A 23,895-nucleotide genomic window follows, 5' to 3' on the forward strand; every position below is an offset into this window, starting at 1 on the left:
AGTTACTTCCTTCTCTTTGCTCTTTTCTTTTTCGCCGAGTTCCCGAGCCTCATCCCAAAACGGTTTAGCGCCGTTCCTGCAATTCTCAACGCGGACAATCCAAAGAATCACCACCAGCTCGAGTTATCCGGACGAAAAAGAAGCCCCCATCCATCCCATCTCCCCCTTCCTCACCAATTCACAGGAGAGGCAATCGGGAAACAACAGCCAAAAATGGCCACCACACAATCCAGCAGCTTGGTATCCAAGCTCCCCATCCGCCTCCGCAACTTCTTCGCGCGCTATCCTCCGCAAATCTATTCCGCAGCCGTAGCACCACGCCCCGAAGCCCCCGAAACTGGTGCCCCCGTCAACGTCAACGTCGAGGATCTTCCCTCTCCTTACACGCCCAACCGTGATGCCAAGGGTTTCAAGCGTCCCGATCCCAAGGCATTCTCTCCCTCCAAGGCCATCCTGCACTCCGACTCCAAGCACCCCAACCCGTTCTTGCCGCGCAAGAACTTCCGCACCGGCAAGTGGTTCGGACCCCGGATTGGACTGCGTCGACAGGCGGAGCTGGTGAAGTTGGCGATCAAATACAACGTTGAGGCTTTGTTGCCGCCTGGCCGCAAGTCGACGGAGTTCAAGGAGACGAGACGTGCGGAGCGTGGTTTGGCTATTAAGGGTACTGGTATCGGACAGAAGGTCAAGGGTCACAAGTGGGAGAGGACGATGGAGGCTCGTCTGGAGGACAGACGCAAGGCTATGATGGAGATGCCGGAGATGATCCGTTTGTGGAAGCAGGTTAGTATTCCCCTTCTCTCCCTCTCTCTATTCCCTTATATTAGGTATGAAGAATGGTGCGCTGACTCGGTATTACTTCACTTTACAGAGAGGTCACGGTCGTGGCTGGAAGTCGTGGCCCAAGCGGTAAAGGCTTACGCTTCTGGATGTATTATCTTCTGTATTTTCGCCTCGGGTGGAATGGATCCGAGGCTTGCATAATGTCGCATCTGTCCTATTTTATACATCTCGCCGAGCCGGAACCATCTATTCGTCTATCCAGCTCGGGGAGAGTTTCGATTGAATCATTGTTGTCGGGGTTCGGCACGGGAGTTTGTCCTCTTATGTATTTATTGTACAAATAGCTTGTTTCTCAAAATCATGCACATTGAATGTCTGCGTGAATGGAAATGGTATCAATAGAATGTTGAATGCAAACAAACCATTCAAAGGAGGTTTCCACCTTATTTACGATGTCACACGTGCTATAACTAGTGGTATTCCAATTTGATACATGCTCCAATGCAATGCAATGCTTATCCACAACCTATAGTAGATCATAATTCATCAATCATGGTCCATAGTAAGATGGTGTGACAACATCCCCCACCATCACTGTCCTTGACTTAGTGCTATTCCCATCGCCAGAAGAAATCGCTAAATGCCGCCCAAAGTAAATCTTATTCCCACTCTTCCTCGTTTTCGCCAATGTCGAATATGGTTCCTCACCACGCACACCAGTAAGCTGATCAATACAGACCATCTGGCACCGCTGACAAGATCCAAGCACACTAAACTGAAGATTTTCGGGCCCGATGTGCAAACTCTCCCAGTGGTCTTCAATATACGGTCGTCCCGCACTCACCGGCTGTGGGAAATCCTCCGCAACGACGATGTTGGCACGGAATACATCGGCAGCTACAGCTTTCTTGCGTCCAGTACTGTTTGTGGTCGTAGGACTGCTTTTGATAGTTTCGTTAAGACGATTCACGGATGAGCGGGAGATGAGCAGGATTGGACTCTCGTTTGACAAGAGGATTGGATTTCGTTCTGCCTCAGGGGTTGGGGTATCTTGGGGGAATGCACCTGGCATAGCTTGTCCAAGTGGTGATCTCCTGCTGCCAGCACCACGTCTGGGTTCGGCAAGTCGGGTGGATGATTGAGGTGGGAATCTCGCGAGCGTACAGGGTACACCAAGGAAGTCAGAGAAGAAGGCGGACACTGTGGGAGATGAATATGCTTGAACAATAACCTGGTCTCCGCAGACAGTAGAAGGTTTCGAGCTATTCTGGCATAAGGAGGTAGTCGTGAGGTTGCTATTCTCGCGATCCAGAGGAATCTCGAGCGTTTTCTGGCTTGGGGAATGTATAGATCCACAGGTGACGCGCAATAAGCCTTGGCCGAGATCGATAAATGGTCGTATAAGAGCCATGCGAGGATATCTCTTCTGATTGAGAGCTGTACCTGTGCCTTGGTGAATCAGGCACCATTCACGATCCCAGGCCAGACCTTCTCGGCGGATTTCCCAGCGCTTGCCGTCAGGTACTTTGAATGCACCACAACTCTTAATGGGATACACGGACAGACTCTCGACATGGAAACCAGACCGGTGAGTAAGGTTGGCTTCTGGTGGTGGCAGCAACGCACACATAGTTGGGCTTTTCTCGACGTAAAATTCCTCGATAAAAGCCATAAAAGTGTCAATATCGGCCATATTGCTCATCGCACCGAGGCTTGCTCTCAGAATCCCAGTAGGTCGTCCGTCCATGATATCATGGTCATCGCCACAACGCATACCTGCTCCAAAATTTCGAAGCATGTCTGCTCCAGTCCAGTTAAGGCTGGCCGCTGTGCCTCCCGGATTGCATAGCGTTCCAGATCTAATTTGTATGTTCCTGACGCTGGCCAGTTTCTCCACTTCGGATTTACCAATCCAGGCACCTTGACTGCTTCGCAGATTGAATGCCAAGATTGGACCCTGCGAGGAAGGATCGGTATAGTCAGTGTGTGATGGCTTGTACACATGGCAAGCTCTCTCCCCGTTATGATGTCTCAAGGAAATCATGCGATCATATAATCGCTTCGCTAGGAAACGGGTGTGCGAAGAAATATTATCCATAGATCCAAAAAGGCGCTCATGCGTATCAAATGCGGAGCCCAATGCGATTATATTATGGAACGGAAGCGTCCCGTCTTCCAGTCGTTCATGAATCGAAGATTGCTTCTTCGCATGCCATTTTGTCCCCTGTGTTAAAACCATATCTACAGTTCCCCCACCGAAGAACTTCCGCTTGTCGAAGATGTGACCAGCACTCTTGCGAACAATCATTGCACCGAGGTCCGGAAATCCGAAGATCTTGTAAAAGCTGAGAACGGCAAAGTCAGGTGCAGCGGAAGCATCACTTAGGTCAAGGGGGGATGTCGACACAAGCGATGCGACATCAAGAAGCGTATAAGTGTCTTTAGCTGACTCCCGTATCCTACCGCACCATTCACGAGGAAATCGCCGGCCGTTCATGTTTGACTGTGCAGGGTATGCAAACAGTCGAGGACCTTGCACAGGTTCTGTACTCAGTTGAGAAATCCAGCTCTCAACCTCTGCGTCCGCCACGAAGCACCTGCTCCCAGTGCTTGCAAGCTCTCGCGCCCCGACCAGGCTCGTATGCGATTCCACATGGTATCCATACCAGAACCCTTGCGGCGTTGAGTCGCGGAGAGAATCGACAACCAATTTAGTTGCGGCCGTAGCGTTCGCCACAAAGACGAGATCAAACTCCTCCGGATCAGCATTGAAGAAGCGAAGGGACCGTAAACGGATATCATCCACGCGTTGAGTCGATAGCTGTGAAGGTGCGGACATGGAATGGGGATTCCCGTAGAGGTTCGACGTAAGGTCTCGGGAGAACGATTCAATCAAGGACTTCGCGTAAGGCGTGGTACCTGCATGGTCAAGATATGTGGTGTCTAATTTCAAGATTAGATAAATGAGCTTCCATTCATCTACGTATTGTTCAAAACGCATAGAAGCAACCCAGCACGCGACCTACCTTTGAGCAAGGGATATTCACGTTCCCGGATGACGTCCACATCATCCGGGTATTGGCATTTGCCCCTGTCTGTCATCTTGGTGGACCGTTCCAGACGACATTAATTGAAAGTTAATGGTAAATTATAGTTGTAGTGTGGTGAAGGTCGAGTGTCGCATTGCTGGCAGGGGTCGAGTGTGAGTGGCGACCGCTGATTCACTGCATATGGAATGCTCCCTGAACCACAGATGGATATGTAAAGTCCGCTAAGCACACGAGCATCCAATAAGGCTCTTGACCTAAGTAGGAATAGAGTTGTCAATAACTGTGCAAGTAGGCTAAATTATATACCGTGTAGCGGTGGAGGTATGAATAGAAATAAAGAGTAGGAGTACTAACTTAGTCTCTTTGCCGATAAGGCTAATCGATCGGAGCTTACCGATGACGAACTTGCCGACGGCTAGCCGCGGACCATCTCCAACGCTGAAACTTGTCTCTGCTGGCAACTAGAGAGAGCAGAATATGATTGAATTGAAGAGTAGCATTCGGGTCAAGGATACGTGGCATACATAAATCTTCTGGAAAGAACAGCTACCTGCAAAACAGCCTGAGCGTGTTCAGCCCGACCAGCACGTCGGAACTTCCCCACTTTTGCGCTGCTTATCGAGAGCGGGGAGCGGCCGGGTCCGAAGATCAGTGGGATTCACTTTCTGCAGTAATGACCCTGCTCAAAAGTGGTGGTGGGAGGGATCCATTACAAACTTGTATGTAAAGAATATCAACCTGTTATTTTACTAGGCTATCTTCTCATACTAAGATAACTTACAATATCACAACCTCACATTAATGGCCAGAGGATCATGTAGGGGTCTACTTAACGAGCAAGTAGTTCTTGCGTAAACATAGCTCACATATCTTATAGGGATTGCCACAAAAATGAGAAAGCTAAGACAATAGCATTGTCAGAAAGCATCAAATGCCGTACAAAATGGACAAGGAACTTTGTCAAATAGAAACATTATCATCATATATGGAGCAGTAACAATCACAGATCATCAATGGTTGATTGCTAAGACTCATACTGTCGGTATGCCTTCCCTCGTTACTTCGTTTGTTTCATCTTTTTTTCTGTGTGTCGTTCGTTTCGCGTTATCCATTCCAATCATTAATCCGTATCATACCATCATATCTGTTGCTTGGTATGCAAATCGTTTTATACCACATATTGCTGCCGCCGACCCGAGCTGCTGTGGCGCCGGTGACCACGTCGACTGCTGTGACTCCTGCGACGGACAGTGGTCTCCTTGACAACAACTTCCGGACGCTTGTAGATAGCGAGAGCAAGAATAGCCGTCCAGAAGAAGAATACAACTTCAATGATCCCCAGTGCAAAGCTGGCCTTCAGCATCGCGCAAGTCTTGTCAATGTGGAAGGACAGCGGGTTATCGGTCCTGTAGCCGTAGTATCCGAAGGGGCCCAAGGAAATGTACACCGAGCCACCATCCCAATGAGAGCAACTGGCCCCGGCAATAAATCGCAGCTCGTAGACACCCGCAATGAAAGCACCAAAGAAGAGGAGATCGATGAAAGCGACAAACATGGCGGAGCGCTTGGTGGTCGAAAAGCGGATCAGGGTATCGAGGCACCAGAAAGCTGCAATGACGCTGACGATGAAGAGAACGAGAATGTAGGCAGGGGTAATTTGGTTCGCATTGAGGTAGCCATTGACGAAGTATGCCTAGATCGGTGCTGTTAGACATGGCCGTCCGGGGATTGGGTTAGGGTTGGAATGCACATACCATCATTCCGATGATCGGAATCAGGAAGACAAGCTCCAGAATGCGGTTGCAGATGAAGAATATACTGCCAATCATTTTGTCGATTATGCGCAGATTGCGAATGGACCTTCTCGGAGTGTAATTGAACGTAGTATGATGCAGATGCTCAGAAGCGTGAATAAGAGTAGGAATCTGGGCTGAACGTGGCGACCACTACAACGTCATCACACGCGGCACGTTAACCGATGAGACGGTGTTTTCACGACACAATCTAGCGTGTTTGGCGTACTGAGCGTGTCGAGAGCGATTCTGGTGGTTGCGCCGGACAACGTATAGAGGAGAACTGGTTAGGTGCCGATCAGATGCAGCCCAATTCAAAGGCACGAGCCCAGCCGTTACGTGCTAGAGAAAGCAAGGTACAGGTGATGCATCCAGCCCAAGGCAGTATGGAGATGAGGTGCAGAAGAGAAAAGAAAGAGGAACCGGACGGGGATGAATATGCGAGTCGGAGAAAGAGAGAGGAGGCTGGGCGATTCAGGCGGCGGGGTGGCTGGGATCCCAGCGTGAAAACAAGGTTCTATTGCCCGACCCTGAAACAGCGAGATTCAATAGGTGTTTCAACAGTTACTTTATGAGTCGGATCGAGTCATCAGAATCGACAGTCCTACGCCAATCAGTACAAAGGGTATACACTCCTTTTCTCAACATACAATCGTTGGTGATTATTGTTCGGTGTTTACCGCCATCCTTGCCTTTGGGAGGGCCGTTGCCATAGCTGAGCCGTGGGTGGGGCTGCCCGGCCCACGAGGTGCTCGAGCCACGGTTGAGCGCCGGTCTAGCCCTCAGGAACGCTTTCTGCCTCTTGTGCGGCAGCATCCCGGATCGACCAAGAAAGTAACCAGGACTATTTATATCTGATGCAAGGAGGGTGAGATGGAGAGCTGTTGCGGTCTCTCCTCCTCCCCATTGTAGTAATATGGTCGACTTTCGCCCTCTCGGTACCATACCAGATCCACTATCCAAATCTCTAAATGCGACCAAGTATGTCTATGAAATGGCAAATACACCCATAACCATGCAACCAAAATTGAGGTTTTAGACTTCCCGATACGGCATATCTGTTAGGTCCCGCCCTCTGTCCGCATGAGTCGGGAGCGCGCCCGAGGTTTCGTGGGTACTGGTGGTTCCAAGTACAACCTGTGGGGTCTGGGAGTGGTACGCCGTATCAACATCGAGTCGCGCCGTTGGTCCGTTCAACGCTGGGTTCTGCGTCCGGGCATAGCCAGGTTGCATCTCATATCCACCAGCAACATCCTCACTAGAGGATGACCAGTTATCGTCTTCATCACGTCTTGAGTAGCCGTACATGTTCGTAGTGTACGGATTAGATTCCGGTAGGTACAAGGGCCTACCAGCATCACTTCCGGTCGTCTTTGACTGAGGAGCTTCGTTCAATCGCTCCTCCTCTGGGTTCCTTAGAGCGGCAGTGCTTCCATCAGTAGCCACCAGGCGGACAGTCTCGGCAGGACCCACGGGATCCCTGCCCCACGTCCGGATGGGATAGGCGCGTCCTTTCTTCCAGGGCTCGTTGAGGGAAGGGAAATATTGACGGTACGAGATGCAGGCACAGATAATACCTAGGAGCGATCCGGTGATGACGTCGAATGGATGATGCCTTGCATCCATAATCCGGCTCACCGCAACAAGCGTTGCTGCGAGAGACGGTATCATGACCAAGAGTGTCTTCCAGGCCTCGCCGCGGTTGTCCATTATGTGCAGCTTGCCACTAAGCCAAAGCGTGAGATAGAATAACCCGGCAAACGACGCTGTAATCATTATATTAGTTCTCAATACGCGTTTGTGACAACTCAGGTGGGTTCCTCACAGCTACTATGTCCTATAACAACGGATTAGCATATGAAACGAATTAAGTATCTTTGAAGTGCTGTCCAACCTGAAGGCCATGACCGGAAGCCGTCTTTGATAAGCGCATGTTCACCGGTACAGATAGTCGAATTTGACAGTCCGGGTATCGCGTCCTGACTTCCTGCGCGGGGCTGGCACCGGTCAATGAAGTCAGGCCTAGGCTTTCCACAAGCATTTTTCAGCACCTGCGTGATGACAAAGGCCAGCCCTTGTGAGAGCAAGAGCCCTAGAATACCGCAGTTGAGCTCCCATAGCCGATCTTTCCATCTATATGGACCGGTGAATTTGCGCTTCCCCGAGACTGGATGCTGCGTCTTGTGGTGGGAGAAAAGCCCGTCGATGAATAGCGTATAGACGATAATGATGACGAGGGGTGCCAGGCCAGAGATACAGAGGGCTTCCTGAATGGTTATCCGCTCGTGGACTGCATATGGGTACTGAATTGAGATGTTTCGTAACGAGAAGTGCTGATGATATGGTTCAATGGAATCAAGAACGTAGAAGCCTCCAATGCACGCACTATTGCAGCAATTATTAGCAAATGCCGCCGATGATCCGCCAACAGGTAGAACTAACATTAGGATAACATAGTCAAAGATATATCTGCCATGAGCGACACATGTTAGCGATGAGTAGCGTTTCCTCCCCTTAGAATTGAATCCTCACGATAAGATGACTCGCTGCTTAAGGCGCCGCTTAGAGAAAGGCAGCTTTTCGGGTAGACGGTCCATCGGATGAGGATCCACTTGGTTTAAGACACAATGCAATAAGTGAGGGGCTCAATTCTCCTTGTTCACAGCTCGGATATATAAAAACCTGGCCAGTGTTCAAAGCATTTATTTTCCTTGAAATAGAGCAGCCTAATGCGACCGGTGTACGCGTGAGATTGGGAGCACGTGAGGGAGTCTGTCCACAGCTGAAGTGTCAACTGAGATCTGCCCAGCGGCGAAAGGCCAGCAATAAAAGAATTCGGAGAAGGCTGAGTCCCTGATTTGTGACCTGCCAATGAGAATGAGACGGAGACAAAGCATGGGGCTGTGGGCGACTAAATATGGGGGAAGTCTGAATACTCGTTGCCTGCAGCTCTTTTGCCGACCCACTCGCCCAGAGTACATCGGCTCGACCACGGCTCGGTCAACCGCTGGCTGCCTCGTCTCCATGGAAGACCCCAGTATGGGCCATTTACCCTTGATGGTCGTATAGCATAGCCTGAAGGGAAGCCAGGATAGCGGTAGATACCATCATAGATGCAAAATGTCATTGATTACCGAGTAGCTGGGCCGGGAATGCAATTAGGCACGGAGTGTCATTGACAGATGATGGACCGTGTTAAGTGAACAGACCCTGCTTGATCGACACTCGGGCGGTTAACTTTGGCTCGGTATGGCCGCTGTTATGATACAACAATATCAGGGGTGGACCCCCTGGACAGCCTGTAACGCTCTTTCTGTCATTTTCACATCGTATGCTTATGTAATGTATTGATGTCGATCCTATCGCCTTTCAATCGCCAGCTTTTAGTCTTCGCGGGCTATGGCACACCAGAATGGGAAATCTGTGTGATCTTGGCTGATACTCTATTTGTATTAGCCCCGTTAGGTTGGACCTCGACTTAAATTAGTATCTACTACGGAGTACATCAATCACTGATAGTACTTGGTTTAGTGAAATATATATTCGTACGATACCATCATTAGTACAGATCATCTCTACAACATCTCCTATTCAACTGTTAACTGTCAACTACAATAATGTGTTACTACCGCCATCATCTGGCAAAATAGTACTATACTTAACTATCATTTTATCTTTCTATACAATGAATGTTGAATGGGTACTAGCTTTGAAAACTGTTACACTACACTACAAATGACAGAATTTTCATCACTGCGGCGTCTACCACCCAAACTCCACAAAATACCCTTCATCTTCCACAACCTTTCCGAACAGTTCTTCTGGAGGCCCCTTTGTTGCCGCGCGGACAATCGGCTGTGCCCCCTCCTCAGGAGACTTGACACCGTTGCCTCCCTCAAATTCGGTTCGACAGTGACCCGGGCAAACCACGATTGAGAGAATGTTCTCCTTCTGCAGGCGCACCGCATCCACCGCTTTGATCATGTTGAGGGCGGTTTCACTGCTTCAAAATGCTGGCAGCTCCCAGGCCTTAGCACTATACTCCGATGCCGCTGCTCACGTTGATGATGCGCCGATCATGATACTTGGAAGCACGGAGAAGAGGAAGGAAGCATCTATTACAACAGCCACCCCAAAGACGTGGTCTCGAACACTGCGCGGTAGGTCTCACGAAGCGTGGCGTTGGGATCAGATGATTGATTGACGCCGCCATTATTGACAAGAATGTTGAGTGAACCGAACCGTGCCTGAATGAAGGCGGCAGCAGCTTTGATAGATACGTCGCTGTTGAGGTCTAGTATCACTGGTGCAAAGTTGTTGGAGGAATTGCCTAGTTTCTTGATAGCTTCCTCGGCTTTCTCTTGCGTCCGGGCACCAATGAGGAGACGGTATCTGCCGGTGCTGCCAAGCTGTTTAGCTGTGGCATACCCTAAACCGGTTGGCACCAGTGATCGAGGTCAATGGCTTCATGACAGTCATGGTGAAGGGTGTGCATGGTGGACATCTAACCATATTCGTGAACACTTTGGTAAGATGATCTGGGGAAGAGGTACTGAAGTAGGAGCCAGCTAAACTTAACTGCTATTATATCTCCCTGAAGGCATGGATTTAATGGGAGTTACGATGCACGTATCACCTGGACTTAACCGGACATATGTACGACCGACTCTAAGATATTCTTTTGCAGGTCAGCATAAAGAACATCTTATCAAGTCGATATAAAGGATGACACTTCATCTGGGCTTCTAAATACTATTGCCGAGTTAGCAAACCGGCTCACTACCTTCCCTCTCTTTCAAACAGTCAACAATACACCTTCCAGCCACCAAAGTATACTGCTGCTAACCCTTGGTTTAAAGATCCATCGTGTTCACGTCTTCGTCACAGAGTGTCCGACGATGCTGAAGGATATAATGCCGCACGGAGGTAATTCTCAAGATACCAAAGATATGGGAAAAGCCGCATGAAATTGATATCGCCCATTCGTTGCTGACCGTTGGACGGAAGCCCTCAGTTGTCTCCGTCTGTAATTGTCCTTGCAGTGTTCGTCCAAAGGGATGGTCATATCCACTGAACGCAAGCTGGCGACTTTAAGAAAGAGTACGCCGTGACCCTTGTGCGAATACTATCAGCATCAGCCTTGATGTTTCTCATACCCGGTTGAAGATGGCGGGTGTAATTGTTTGTCTCACTGCAACTGCTCTTGATATGCAGCAGCAAGACATGTTGATAGTATGGGCATACGAGAGTATATACGTCAGACCATGGAATGAACCACCTTTGGGTGTTGTCCAGATTGTGTTGAGCTCCGTACCTGCTAGCAGATCCAATCGTTGTTTGTGCCGACCTACTCCGTAGCGCTGCGTACTAAATGTTAGAATCCCGGTGGGGTTTACGTGTACTTCGCCCTATTGTTGGGCGCCAACTCATACATAAAGCACTAGGAACAACTCGGAAAAACGGAAAATTACTAGTCTCTCAGCCCTTAGATCTAGAGCTGAGAAAAAGCAAATATTCTTTGTTGGCTTAAAGATGCTTGCTCATCCCCCGACCGGCGCTTTTCGCTCGAGTAAACACGCATAGAACCCCGCGCACCATGGGTTGTCCCAAGCTACGAAATCTCTTTCGAAAGAGGCGCTCCAAACAACAGCCTCGGGAGGAAACCACGAATCTATCAAACATTCCACCACAAATATCGTTTAATGCTCTTTCTGGTACCTGTTCGACGCTGGAGCCAGTAGCTCAACCGAAACCTAAATCAGATGCCTTGCCAGCAGAGGATAAACAGGTTCAATTGAGCTCGGACACCATCTTGCATCACCTCAACAGGAAGGCTGAGAAACGGAATCTCTGGCAAGAGGCATACAACACGTTGGATGAGAAGCAGCGCCAGAATATAACGCCGTTGAAGAAAAATGATCAGAACGGCGACAATCACGATGACGATGCAACCCCTGTACGCAAAACACTAGATCATGTAATTCAAACCGTCAAAGCACAATACGAAATAAGAATGTCGAAAAGAGGAGACTCACGACTTCGGGATGCTGCAAACAAAATCTTGACAGCCACATTGAGCTGCAAGGATATTATCAGTGCAATCGTGGCATTCGACCCCACTGCCCACGCGTCAAGTGCCTGGACAGTCGTCTCTCTGGGATTGACGGTATGTTTGACATCATTGTCTCTACAAAGCTCACTTGCCCTAACATAGTCTTGGTAGATGACACAGAATTATCGTGTTCAACAGATGGCTTGGTTTCAGTCATCTGCCATCTTGACTGACATCCTAGCTCGGTATGCCTTTGTAGAGAAACTTTACCGCGACGAGAGATCTGAGTTGAATGAAAAGATTGAGGATGCCATCGTGAGGGTCTATATCGCTGTTCTAAAATATGCAGCGGAGGCAATGAACATTTATCGTTCAAATACAGGAAAGAGACTGATGCATAGTGTGGTGGACCTGGAAAACCTGCCCCTGACAGAAATTCAGTCCTCGATTGACACAGAGAAAACGCACCTGGAGAAGTGGTTACATATGTATCAAGAAATGCAGCGGAAACAAGAAGCAGATAATATTCTGCTTGGAGTTGATCGGATCCTTGACGGTATCCGGGGTATTGACCAGAAGATCGATCTCGCCAAGCTGCCGATAGCTGAAGGTGCTAATTTTGATTCCGATATGGATGAGGCCCACGAATGTCTGGAAGGTACAAGAGTTGAGCTTCTTGATGAGATCATGGATTGGGTCGATGATCCTCAGGGGAAGACTATTTTTTGGTTGAGTGGTGTAGCCGGAACTGGTAAATCAACAATCTCCCGGACAGTGGCGCGAAAGCTGCAAGAGAGGGAGCTTCTAGGGGCAAGCTTCTTTTTCAAAAGAGGGGAGGGTGATCGTGGGAAAGCCTTGCGGTTCATCACCACTATCGCAATGCAATTCATGATCGCCCTTCGCCAATTGAGGACAAAGATTGCCACTGTCATTGACAATGACTTGACGATAATCTCCAAGTCATTTAAGGAACAATTTGATCATCTGTTGTTAAGGCCACTTTTGAGTATGGAATTGAGCAATGGACAGCGCCTATCATTTGTCGTTGTAGTCGATGCCCTAGATGAGTGTGAGGAGCGAAGCATTGAGACGATCATTCGACTTCTTCCTCGGGTGCAAGAATCGAAAACCATACAAGTGAAGGTTTTCATCACCAGCCGACCCGAGCACCCAATCTTTGAGGGCTTTCGGCAGATAGAGGGCGAGCACAAAGATGTCGTTCTCCATGAAATCGAACGTCGTACAATTGAGCGCGATATGGACATTTTCTTTAAGGACCGATTATCGATTATTCGAAAGAAGCGAAATTTAAGCGACCAATGGCCTGGAGAATCCAGGACTCGGGCTCTGATAGACATGGCAATGCCGCTATTCATCTTCGGCGCGACTGTCTGTCTCTTGTTAGAGGATTACCGATGGGATCCAGACGACAGCTTGAACAACATATTGAAACGTCAATACAACAACTCTAATTTGGATAAGACTTACTTGCCTGTCCTAGACAAACTCCTCGGAGGACAGGATAGACGAGCTCAGAATGAATTGGTCAAGCAATTCCGACAGGTTGTTGGGACAATCGCTGCTCTCGAAAGCCCACTTTCCATTGCTTCGCTTTCAAAGCTGATCAATATGAAAGAGAGCCTAATTCTCATCAGACTAGACTCACTTCATTCAGTCCTGAACATTCCAAAGGACAACAACAAACCAGTCAGAATGTTTCATATTTCTTTCCGTGAATTCCTAACTCATCCAGAGACAAAAGAGAAAACAAAATTCTCAGTGGAAGGGCAGTCAACGCATCACGATTTGGCTCATAAGTGCATTGCAGTCATGATGGATTCTGAACGTGGACTGCGGAAGAACATCTGTGACCTGCGCAGTTATGGAACATTTAAAGATGATATTACCACGGAGTATATTGAAGGGTGTTTTCCAGCAGAGCTTCGCTACTCTACCCGATATTGGGTTCATCACATTCATCAGGGAGCTTCGATTCTTTCTGATCACGACGAAATACATGAATTTCTCAAAAAGCATTTTCTTCACTGGCTAGAAGCAATGAGTATCTTAGGGCATCTGCCAGAAGCAATAAGCAGTGTCAATATGTTACTCTCGATTGTACAGGTAACTGTCATCCTCCTGATCCGCGGGCCGGAATTGCTGAATGCTCACAATATACAGACGTCACATTCAGATCAAATATTCAAATTTCTTTACGATGCAAAACGATTTATTCTAAAGAATATCCAGATCGCCGAAGAATTTCCGCTGCAGCTGTATTCCTCTGCACTGGTTTTTGCACCAGAAAAGTGTACGATCAAAGACACATTCTTTCGCTGTGTCCAACAATGCTTCTCTCAACTACCCAGAGTGTCTGAGTACTGGGGTGCTGAATTACAAACACTCGAACTCGGAACTGGATTTGTATATTTCTTGGAGTTTTCTCCTGATGGACAGATGCTCTTTATAGACAATGATAGTTTAAGGCTGTGGGAAACCAGTACTGGTGACTCGCGGAATACGCTTGAAGGCCCTATTGACCGCGACGTTGGTAAGTGGACCTTTTCACCAGATGTAAAATTAGTGGCTTGGTCATCCTGGCACAGCGGCACAATACTATTGTGGGACTCTCTTTCTGGTACTTTGAGACATACCCTGAAAGGAGAACATGGTGTTATTGCGATAGTGTTCTTATCAAATGAGCAATTGGTTTCGGCATCCCTTGACGGAAAATTGACAACATGGAGCACAATATCCGGAGAGCTACAGCAAAGTGTACGCTTGGAGTATGAAGAAGAAGAGACTTCCTCTGAACTTCTTTTGGCCGAGCTCTCGCGCGACGGTGGTTTACTGGTCCGCGCAATGGAGAATGGCACAATAGAGCTCTGGGATACTGTCAATGCCGAACTACGACATACACTCAAAAGCCACGGCGGAATGATTAAATCAATAGCAGTCTCACCAGATGGGATATTCCTAGCCTCCGGATCAGTGAATGGCACTTTGGAGCTTTGGGATATTTGTAAAGGAACCGTACACCATACTCTGCGCTGCCATGCCAATGATTGCTGTATTAATGCTGTGGGATTTTCTAATGATGGAAGATCGCTGGCTTTAGGTTGTGAGGAAGAGCTGACCATCTGGGACATATGTCACAGTCCAATATTATCCACCTTTACTAGCCGCAAAACGAGGGTTGAACTAGTCAGATTCTCACCAGACAACAAGATTGTGGCTTCCGCAACTGATTATCAGGTGACACTCTGGGATATCACTCGCAGTGAAATTCAGCATGCCCCACAAGGGCATACAAAGCCAGTAACTACAGTACAACCTTCGCCAACCGGAGCGTTTCTGGCTAGTAGCTCCAGGGACAACACCGTGAGACTCTGGGACATTTCCACGGGCACGGTGCAACTCGTACTACAAGGTCACTCAGATGCAGATTTGAGAATCTCCATCTCTCCAAAGGGCCACCTGTTAGCTGTGTCCTCGATGGACGGACCAATTAAGATATGGGACGTATCAAATGGAACCTTGCAGCATAACTTATCGTCGAACTGTTCTGGTATCACGAACTGCATGTTGTTCTCACCGGATGAGAACTTGCTTTTGGTTATTTGGGATCACAGAATGTGCTTATGGGATGCGGTTACGGGCACATGCAAGTGGACCGTGGAGCCGAAGAGACAGGGCTCGTCCATATCTGATGTGACAGATTCCCCAAACTGTCTAACATCTTTCGAATATGTTTATACAGTAGCTTTCTCATCATCTGGAAACCTCCTGGCTACCGGTCATATGCTTGATAAAACGGTGAGGCTGTGGGATACGGAGACAGGTATGAAGGAACATATCTTTACCGACTGCTCTACAAATCAATTAAAGTTCTCGCCTGATAGCAAGCTGTTGGCGGCGGTATCTGTTGACACCGGAGTCCAAGTGTGGAATGTTTCCGATGGCAATTTGCGGCAGACCTTGGAGGAAGAGAATGGGCCATTATGGTTTGAAAGAGCCAGGAAGAGCGACGGATATTCGTGGCTTTTCGACACCAACCTGAATGAATACAGGATTCATCCAAAGTCCCAAGGCAACATTGTATCGGTGACTGATGATTGGATAGGCATCGGAAAAGATAGGCTCGTATGGATTCCACCTGAATATCGGGGATATTGGAGCGCAAAAGAAGTTATTGGGAATACGGTTGTTTTGGGACTGTTGACAGGTGATGTAATTTTTATAGGCATTTGCCCCGAGAAGGTTAGGGAGGCTTGGAGCTAACTACCTCACTCTACATTCATTCATGCCTGTGGTTTTGTGTTCTGCTTTTTTCGTCGTTTGCCATTTGAGAAGATTTTCGCTTCATATACATGTATAGAAATCGTCAGTTCAGTTGAATTCGAGCATTTATCTCACTAGCATCATTATCCACATATTAAATTTATAAGACATGTCCATCTTTGCGGATAGTCATAACGTCTACGTTGATTAGCCCTCATTACCCTAGTCACATGTATAGCCTGCACCAATGGATCTACTCACAAAATATGAACTTTCAGAATGAAGAATTTCCTCGAAACGTACACAAAGGATCCTAAAGACTGTACCAAACACAATATCTGAGGATTAAATGAACATCCAAATGGTCTTTTTCCCATTTGTAATATTTCTAGCATAGACGGCGGCTAACGATATGATAACCCATCAACTTAACAAGGCTGTCTCCTCCCTCATTCAAGCGTCGATTGGCCACAACAAAGCAAGGATTACAATCCAACCAAAAAGGCGGCGCAGCATCATGCAGCTACAGCGGGCTATGCTTCTCGCACCCCGCACTTGAGAACAGAGATCGACTTAATATATGAGCTTCCCTATTCCACATATCCAAGTATTCAACAACCCCATCAACCCACAGAGAATGCTACTACCACCATGGCCACCACACTCTGGGACCCAGACCGCATCCTCCAAATCACCAAAGGCCCTCACGATCAAGGAATGTTCTGTCTTGGTCGCGCACGCTCCAGATACGATAGTCGCTGTCGCTGGGACATCCCCTATTCAGACTACCAGATTATCCGGGAAAGGTTAAGTCAGCTGGCTAGGAAATTGCCACATGAGATATCAGACGACGAGCTGAAAGACATTGCTGAGCGGGGATTATGCGACTATCATTGTGGCCAGGTCCACGAGGTTGTGTCCGGATGGCATGATACCCTTGCCAGTCTTCAGAATTTGTACTGGCCGTATAAAAAGCAGACGGGGACGAGGCATCCATTATACCAGGTACTTCAAGACGAGATCAAGAAATCTTCCGGATTTCCCCCACCAGGGGAAGATAGCAAGTACTCGGAGTTGATAGAGGCGGGGAATTTGGTAGAGGCGGGGAAGTTGTATGATTTTCGGGCTTTGCAGACTAGGCTTGAGAATACTCTGGATAATTGTTGGGCTCAGCGCGAAGAGAATGTTCGTCTGAGGGTGGAGGCTATGTCAAGAGAACAGGACTGTGCACATCTTCAAGAACTGCTGGGAGAAGTCAAGGCCGAATTGTCCGATGTACAAGGCAATAACAGCATACTCACATGTACCATTAGTGATCTACAGGGTGCGCGCGATCTCAAGATGAGACAGTTAACCGAGATCACGGCTGAACTGTCAAAGGTGCGAGGCAACAATAACAGTCTCAAGGACGCCAATGAAGAGATGCGCAAGGAGGTCTATGACAAGCAGAAACAGCTGAACGATATCACAGCCGAACTGTCAAATGTACGGTGCGCCAATGAAAGAATCAGAAACATCAATGAAGAGATGCGCAAAGAGATAAATGGCAAGCAGGAACAGATCGAATCTATTACTTCTCAACTTGCTAGCGTGTCAGCAGACTTGGAGAGTACTACGAAAGAATTATCAGTCGCTTGTGAAATGAAAGAACAAGTCCAGAATGATCTTCACGCGGCACTCGAGGAAATCAGCAATCTCCAAGCTCAGCTTACCGAGGTTCAAGTACAGCAATCCACTACAATCTGGTGCAAGATCAAGCGTTGGATTCGAGAGAAAGCTGCATGTTTATCTCGTGATAGACGGAGACGTGGAATACGAGATATTGAGGAAGAGGTTGCACTTGCTCCTGTGAAACCGAGTAATCTTGGTTGAGTAATATCTATACATCTTTAGGGTATATGCTATTTTGATATGAGGTTCTGCTCTTTATTCAGCATCTGTTACTAATTGTACTAATTGAACAACTAATAATACTGGTCCACAAGGATACAATCAACCTGCAGCATGTATTTTTCTTTTGCTAAAGCCATAGTACTATTTCACCGATTCAATTCCACATGACGCACTGCTTACTTCTTCACTATCAGAGCCTTGCACCGCCCCATCGAAGATCTCCAGATCAGCGTGTGCCCGATGCGCATGCTTTCCAGATGATCTGACGGGGCCGTACAGCCAAGAAAGACGCGAATGCTAACACGAAGTGTAGAGCATCAGATTAGTTCAATGCAGCAGACCCTTGTCAGACAACAATCCACGAATTGTGACACAGAGTACTAATATGGTCGATCTTCACAGTAACCCTAAGCATATGACGAAGCTTTATTATGTACAATGCCTCACTTATCTTGGTTCTAGGGCAATCATTCGTACTGACAATTACCTCAATGACGACTACTCGGTCTGATTAGCTTGGGAATCTCCCTGAATTTCTTCTTACTACTCAGATACCTCAATAAATCTATTTAAAGCAGCAGAAAGATTCTATACCATCCACCAAGTGGAGTGGAGATTTATCTCTCGAGCCGGGAGTTGACGGATAACGTCGTAGCGAAGGGATCAGTTTCCACAGGGACCAGACCCACCGCAAACCCTTTGTACACCCTGAATTGGGGCCGATTGCGAAAGATAACATACAAATTTGTGCTATGCTAACAATGCTTTATTGATTGTGCACAGTAAGCGAAGGAAAACGGTGCTGCCTGGGTGGGTAAGCAGTGATGGATAATATGATGTGGGCCGGGGTCTCGTGTCCACTTAGTACGGCTTACCCTGCATAGCCCACGTTTTTGTAAGAATAGATGGGATCTACGATGTGAACTTACAGTAGATGATATTATGTATAATGGAAAGTGATCACGGGGCTACTGTTGGTACTCAGAATGGGTTTGGACGGCATGTGTGCTTCGTAATCTTCGCCTGTTTCTTTTTCTTGTATCTGACATGGTCCCTTGCAGGGATCTTGCTGGGTGAATGTTTGCAATTGGGTCAGATAAAGAACTCTTGGGATATGAAGTCAATACTATGCGAGTTCGTATCAAATGTCTGATAGGCATAATAGATTAATGTAATAGACCCGAGAGCTATAGCTTATTATACACCGCTACTAGCTGACAAAAAATTATCGTTGATATAACCAATTTTGTATTTCCAATATCCATGTTTTCTCCGGTCAGAGACCGTATCCGGCGCCCGGTTAAGTATCAAAAGAAGGAATGGTCATGTCTTAAACTAAAGGGAATAAAAATCAATAAATAGAGAACATAACGGGTCCATTAATCATGTTCGCGTTGCCGGATGCGATCGCTACGTCTGACGAGCTTAGCAGACCGTGATGTACAGACCGAGACTAGATTTTCAGTTAGCAGTAGTTCACAGAAGATGACATGTGATACACTTACGGAGAGGGGTTGTAGTCCTCAAAGAAGTTGAGGTAGGTGCTACCAGCCTCCTTCATCTCGTAGCTGACAGTCTGGCCAGCCGGGCAAGAGAAAGTGGAGATCAGGTAAGAGTTGCCAGGCGAGAGGGTGAAGTCGCCGTAGTCCTGCTTGACTCCAGGAGCGTTGTTGTAGGTCGTCGACTCGCTAGCAGCAGACTCGAGCTGGGAGAAGTCAACCTTGCCGTCTCCGCTGAAAGTGTAGTCGGAGGTCTCGAGCTGATCCTTGGTAGGGAACAGGAAGATCAGACTGCAGGTCTTTCCAGAGTCCGAAGAGGGGATGTCGAAGTTGAAGATAGTCGAGACAGTGGAGGAGACGGTGCCGAAGTACTGAGTACCATAGGCGGTGTCAGGAGTGGAAGAGTTGATCGGGACGATCAGGTGAGGGTACTCATAGTCGCCAGAAAGATCAGTGGGGCAGCTGGCAGAGGAAGACTGAGTGGCCGTGCCAGAAGGCTGAGCGCTGCTGGGAGACGCGGAGGTCTGGGGGTAAGAGGGAGTGCCAGACGGCTGGGGAGCAGGAGTTCCAGAGGTCTGGGGGTAGGAGGAAGGCTGAGGGGCGGGAGTGCCAGAGGTTTCGGGGTAAGAGCTTTCAGAAGGCTGAGGAGCCGGAGATCCGGAGGGCTGAGGAGCAGGAGTCTCAGAAGGCTGGGGGGCCGGGGTCTCCGAGGACTGGGGGTATGAAGGAGTCTCCGAAGGCTGAGGAGCAGGGCTCTCGGACGATTGAGGGGAGGATGGAGTCTCGGATGGCTGAGGAGCAGGGGATCCGGAGGGCGCCGGCTGGGAACCAGCGGGAGCAGAGGACCCAGGTCCAACGGGAACCAGCGGGACAGTAGTCTCTCCAGGAACAGAAGCCACAGGAGTAGACTCAGCGCCACAGTAGGTTTCGGTCACATAGACGGTCGTCACCTGCACGGCGCCGCTCGACTGGGGACCAGGACCGTAGGGCACTGAAGCACTAGAGGCAGGGCCACCAGGAACCCAGCCAGTCGATTGGCCAGCGCCAGGAACTCCCGGAGCACTGGAGGCAGGGCCACCGGGTACCCAGCTAGTCGACGCACCAGCGCCAGGGACACCTGGAGCGCTGGAAGACGGAGCCGGAGCCGGCTGGCTGGACTGAGGGGCGGGGGTCGAAGCCGGAGCAGAACTGGAGCCAACAGAGCCAGCACCCGAGCCCGAGCAGGAATCAGCCGTCAACTTGATGTTCTCGCAGCCAGTGACGGAGGAGTTCTCAGTGGTGTAAAGGTTCAGTTCATTGTTGTCGCCAGTTTGGCAGGCAACAAAATCGGCGTCACCGTTGTACTCCAGCTCACCAGAGGAGGTGATGGAGAAACCCGACATAGGAGATTTACCCAAGTCACACTGGAACTGTGTGGTCTCGCCTGTCAGGGATGTGTGGTTAGTAACATACCCGGTATAATTCATATGTGGATAACTTACTAGTCACAACACAACCGCGTCCGCTGCTGTCAGTGATGCCACCGTTGGAGTCAATGCAGAACTGGGTTGCGGGAAGTCCACCACCGATGCGGTTCTGACCATCACCCAGCTGGCCAATGGTGCCAGAAGCATCACCAGAAGCTGTCAGGTGGAAGCAGCAAGAGTCGCTCCGGCCAACAAGGGCATTAGCCCCAGCAGCGAAGGCTGCAAGGGTCGCAACGTTCTTCATACTTGCAAAAGCGAAAGTAGGCGACAGCTAGAAAGCAAGCGAACGGATTGGGGGCGATGTGAGAATAAAGATTGTTTTTGGAAGGGTTATTGGCCGGGGTAAGCTAACAAGCAAGCCGAAAAACCCAGGGTACGCTCAATATTTATAAACTATAGTGGGTACATAAAAGGCACGTCATGGGCAATTGCCGGTGGTAAACCGGACAGAGTCAACACGCATACCTCCACAGCACAGCAGTTCGAAAAAAAATAGAAACAGACATTCAGCCAGTTGCATTGCTTCTGCTGGACTGGCAGTTGACCATGGAAAAGAAACATGGAGGGCCACCGTTGATCCCGCTAGGCACCACCGGACAGCGAATAAACAAGCTGCAAGTTGTCCGACAACGCCGGGCCTGGAAGCTCCGGGATTGAAGGAGCAATGAAAGCAGACGTCATGAGCATTGGGCCTTGTGGAGGGGGGAATTCTATGAAAAACACCCGATCTGGAAGTTGGCTGTGAGATAGAAGCGGTATCAGTGGCTCGGGCGATGCAGGGCACAAGCCAACTGTGGACCCAGCCCCATCGAGCAGCCTTTGGATCGGCCGGGAACCCTGCCCTGGTCAAGACCTTCCGGACTCATGGACTCAGGCGGGTTATTGCGAGTCCGGTGGCGAGATGGCAATGCCACCCACGGTACAACACGCCATTCAGCCATACATAGCGAGCATTGTTGTTATCCATACAAGGAACATGGGTAGGACACCCACGGGCCTGCTTCTATTCATAATCGCTCACAGCGGAAAACCGGGAACGCAAGGTAAGCGACAATGCTCTACTCCGGAGTATGCTCGACATAAGCAATCAATCCTGAGTGCAAGTATCAAGCATAGTCCGCGTAAGTCGGGAGGGATGTGGAGGGGGAGCTATAGCCACCATCACGGCCTAACAACAGGGAAGGATGGGAATCCTGGGATTAACCGGGGAAGGGTGCCTTGCATTATGCTCAGAAGGGTTTGGACTCGAAGCATATACGACATGCAGTGCGGAGTAGGGGGATACAGTTGACGTTGACTCTTGCCTTGGATGTGTTGCTTAGGACTTCGGTGAACAGCTTTTGGATCTCGCTTAAGAAGCAGCATAGCCCGCGTAGTAGCAGGACAGCGAGCGACTGCATGTCATGATGGAATAATCCTTGGCATGGTGGATTATTGATGAGTTGATTATTCGATGAGAATAGTCATTAGAATGGAGATGAGGGACTATCATTCTACTCTTTGGGAAGGTCGGAGAAACCCGGCAGAACCCAGTCCACCGGGAACAATAGTAAATCCGTATCCGCGGGTGGGGGATGACGCCAGCCTCGCTGGACTTCCTCCATCCAGCTTCCATGAGGCTTCCAGGATCCATCGTCCTATTCCTTCTCTCGTCTGCCGGCAATACACCACCCGAGCCACTGCGCCACGTCATGGGGAATTCTTACTGACCCTATGCCTGGCTCGCTGCCTTTCCTTCCCGAGAAAGCCAGAGCGGAAAAAGAAACTGAATATGAACCAAAGACCGGTTCTAGGCAACCCTAAACAATAACCAATCTGCCTCCATGGGACAATGGTAGCAGCCATGGTTGCCTAAGTGTTTACCCAAACGATAATGATCAACTGTGTCAACAAACGATACACAAACAGATATACTATGAGCCGTACATATATAGAAACAACCCGGTCAACGGCAACACAATCCCAGGATTCCGGCCTGACCAGCCTCGTGTCATTGGCGTCCATCTGACAGGTGGGCAACGCAGCCCTGTTGGCCGCCAGTGCCCTATAAGCTTCGCCGGCATCTGGATGGCTGCGCGATCGATTTCAATCTATACTCTTTTAGCCATTTTTAATATTACTTTCCTATATTATTATTCTCCATTACATCTCCGGAACACGATTAGATTCTCCGTTGCGCTTCTGCAGTGCGTCGTAAGTAAACCCGCCCCATCCTGGCTCCATGCTTATCTCCCCACCTCAGCATTTCTCAATCTCTTGAACATCGAACTCTGGTTCGAACCATATAACCAGTCCATCCTGAAACACGACTTCTCAGTCAAAGCAGTCCCATTGGGCCTCCCGGGGTTCCCTATCACATTTTCACTCTCTCACACCCTATTCACGATTCTCAAAATTCCAATCTCATCAAAAGCAAAGCCGTTGAGACCGGGGCACTTTGCAGACCAAATCCCCGCACTGCACTCTGTAGAAGCTTACGTACACCCTCACCTAACAACGGTCAATCAAGGTCTAGACAGTTGGCTAGAATCCACCTAAACTCTGATCCCTCTCTACTCTGTTAAGTGAGTTATGTGCTGGCCCACCATCCATGTGTACAGGATGGGCAAACAAGTGGATTATCCCTCACCTGTTCGATTCCAGACCTTTACAGTAAACCAGCAGCACAATGCTCCGAACAATGGACACATCCACAATTCGAATTTTCCACAATTTTCTTCTCCTCTCTTTCTACCCTTCATTCAGTCAAGGATCGGTCCGACGGACGGACGGACGGAATAATGCTTATGCAAAAGCATTCTGTAAACGATCCAGATGACAAGACAGATGGATGCCTGCAGGACTCGCAAAATTTTGATTTCGTCGGACTTGCCGGGGTTGGACAACAACAACCCCAACATAGCTCAAGTTAAACCAGTTAACAATTAATTAGTGATTCCCTTGACTAACAATAATGTAATGCGCACGTCCACCAGTGTCTCACACGATCCAAGCTGGTTGAATTGAACTAGAGCTGTCAGAATCAAGTACAGCACATCATTTCCATGTCGATCTTCATTTTAAAGTCCAGCTGCCCAG

At 48.7% G+C, this 23,895-nt stretch overlaps 8 protein-coding genes across 8 annotated transcripts; 3 read left to right on the forward strand and 5 right to left on the reverse strand.

The window, feature by feature from the left end:
- Nucleotides 1–130: 130 nt before the first annotated feature.
- Nucleotides 131–1,248, forward strand: BO87DRAFT_374613 (mitochondrial 54S ribosomal protein mL59). Its single transcript, XM_025622819.1, has 2 exons — nucleotides 131–783; nucleotides 872–1,248. The coding sequence occupies exons 1-2, from the start codon at nucleotides 214–216 to the stop codon at nucleotides 911–913; spliced, it is 612 nt and encodes a 203-aa protein (XP_025481728.1). The 5' UTR covers nucleotides 131–213; the 3' UTR covers nucleotides 914–1,248.
- Nucleotides 1,249–1,333: 85 nt separating this feature from the next.
- On the reverse strand, nucleotides 1,334–3,885 carry hxB (putative molybdenum cofactor sulfurase protein (HxB); the record flags this gene model as incomplete). The annotated part of the gene is made up of 2 exons (XM_025627200.1): nucleotides 1,334–3,726; nucleotides 3,810–3,885. 2 exons carry the CDS (start codon nucleotides 3,883–3,885, stop codon nucleotides 1,334–1,336), a joined length of 2,469 nt encoding a protein of 822 aa, XP_025481729.1.
- Nucleotides 3,886–5,001: 1,116 nt separating this feature from the next.
- Nucleotides 5,002–5,662, reverse strand: BO87DRAFT_304143 (uncharacterized protein; the record flags this gene model as incomplete). Its single annotated transcript, XM_025619270.1, has 2 exons — nucleotides 5,002–5,526; nucleotides 5,588–5,662. 2 exons carry the CDS (start codon nucleotides 5,660–5,662, stop codon nucleotides 5,002–5,004), a joined length of 600 nt encoding a protein of 199 aa, XP_025481730.1.
- Nucleotides 5,663–6,431: 769 nt separating this feature from the next.
- On the reverse strand, nucleotides 6,432–8,360 carry BO87DRAFT_235880 (phosphatase PAP2 family protein). The gene is made up of 5 exons (XM_025618796.1): nucleotides 8,159–8,360; nucleotides 8,069–8,095; nucleotides 7,521–8,011; nucleotides 7,452–7,463; nucleotides 6,432–7,392 (listed from the first exon to the last, which is right to left on the reverse strand). The coding sequence occupies exons 1-5, from the start codon at nucleotides 8,221–8,223 to the stop codon at nucleotides 6,662–6,664; spliced, it is 1,326 nt and encodes a 441-aa protein (XP_025481731.1). The 5' UTR covers nucleotides 8,224–8,360; the 3' UTR covers nucleotides 6,432–6,661.
- A 1,028-nt stretch (nucleotides 8,361–9,388) lies between these two features.
- Nucleotides 9,389–10,105, reverse strand: BO87DRAFT_384712 (uncharacterized protein; the record flags this gene model as incomplete). The annotated part of the gene is made up of 3 exons (XM_025624695.1): nucleotides 9,389–9,626; nucleotides 9,749–10,027; nucleotides 10,062–10,105. 3 exons carry the CDS (start codon nucleotides 10,103–10,105, stop codon nucleotides 9,389–9,391), a joined length of 561 nt encoding a protein of 186 aa, XP_025481732.1.
- Nucleotides 10,106–11,208: 1,103 nt separating this feature from the next.
- Nucleotides 11,209–16,019, forward strand: BO87DRAFT_354507 (WD40 repeat-like protein). The gene is made up of 3 exons (XM_025621289.1): nucleotides 11,209–11,792; nucleotides 11,850–13,802; nucleotides 13,860–16,019. The coding sequence occupies exons 1-3, from the start codon at nucleotides 11,223–11,225 to the stop codon at nucleotides 15,957–15,959; spliced, it is 4,623 nt and encodes a 1,540-aa protein (XP_025481733.1). The 5' UTR covers nucleotides 11,209–11,222; the 3' UTR covers nucleotides 15,960–16,019.
- A 2,989-nt stretch (nucleotides 16,020–19,008) lies between these two features.
- On the reverse strand, nucleotides 19,009–21,279 carry BO87DRAFT_374622 (putative GPI anchored cell wall protein). The gene is made up of 3 exons (XM_025622820.1): nucleotides 20,833–21,279; nucleotides 19,358–20,774; nucleotides 19,009–19,305 (listed from the first exon to the last, which is right to left on the reverse strand). Exons 1-3 carry the CDS (start codon nucleotides 21,059–21,061, stop codon nucleotides 19,278–19,280), a joined length of 1,674 nt encoding a protein of 557 aa, XP_025481734.1. The 5' UTR covers nucleotides 21,062–21,279; the 3' UTR covers nucleotides 19,009–19,277.
- A 1,477-nt stretch (nucleotides 21,280–22,756) lies between these two features.
- Nucleotides 22,757–23,491, forward strand: BO87DRAFT_235989 (uncharacterized protein). The gene is made up of 2 exons (XM_025618797.1): nucleotides 22,757–23,381; nucleotides 23,461–23,491. The coding sequence occupies exon 1, from the start codon at nucleotides 22,885–22,887 to the stop codon at nucleotides 23,353–23,355; it is 471 nt and encodes a 156-aa protein (XP_025481735.1). The 5' UTR covers nucleotides 22,757–22,884; the 3' UTR covers nucleotides 23,356–23,381; nucleotides 23,461–23,491.
- The last annotated feature ends 404 nt before the right edge of the window (nucleotides 23,492–23,895 follow it).

Source organism: Aspergillus neoniger (genome assembly GCF_003184625.1).
Source record: "Aspergillus neoniger CBS 115656 unplaced genomic scaffold BO87scaffold_9, whole genome shotgun sequence".
Lineage (NCBI taxonomy): Eukaryota > Fungi > Ascomycota > Eurotiomycetes > Eurotiales > Aspergillaceae > Aspergillus > Aspergillus neoniger.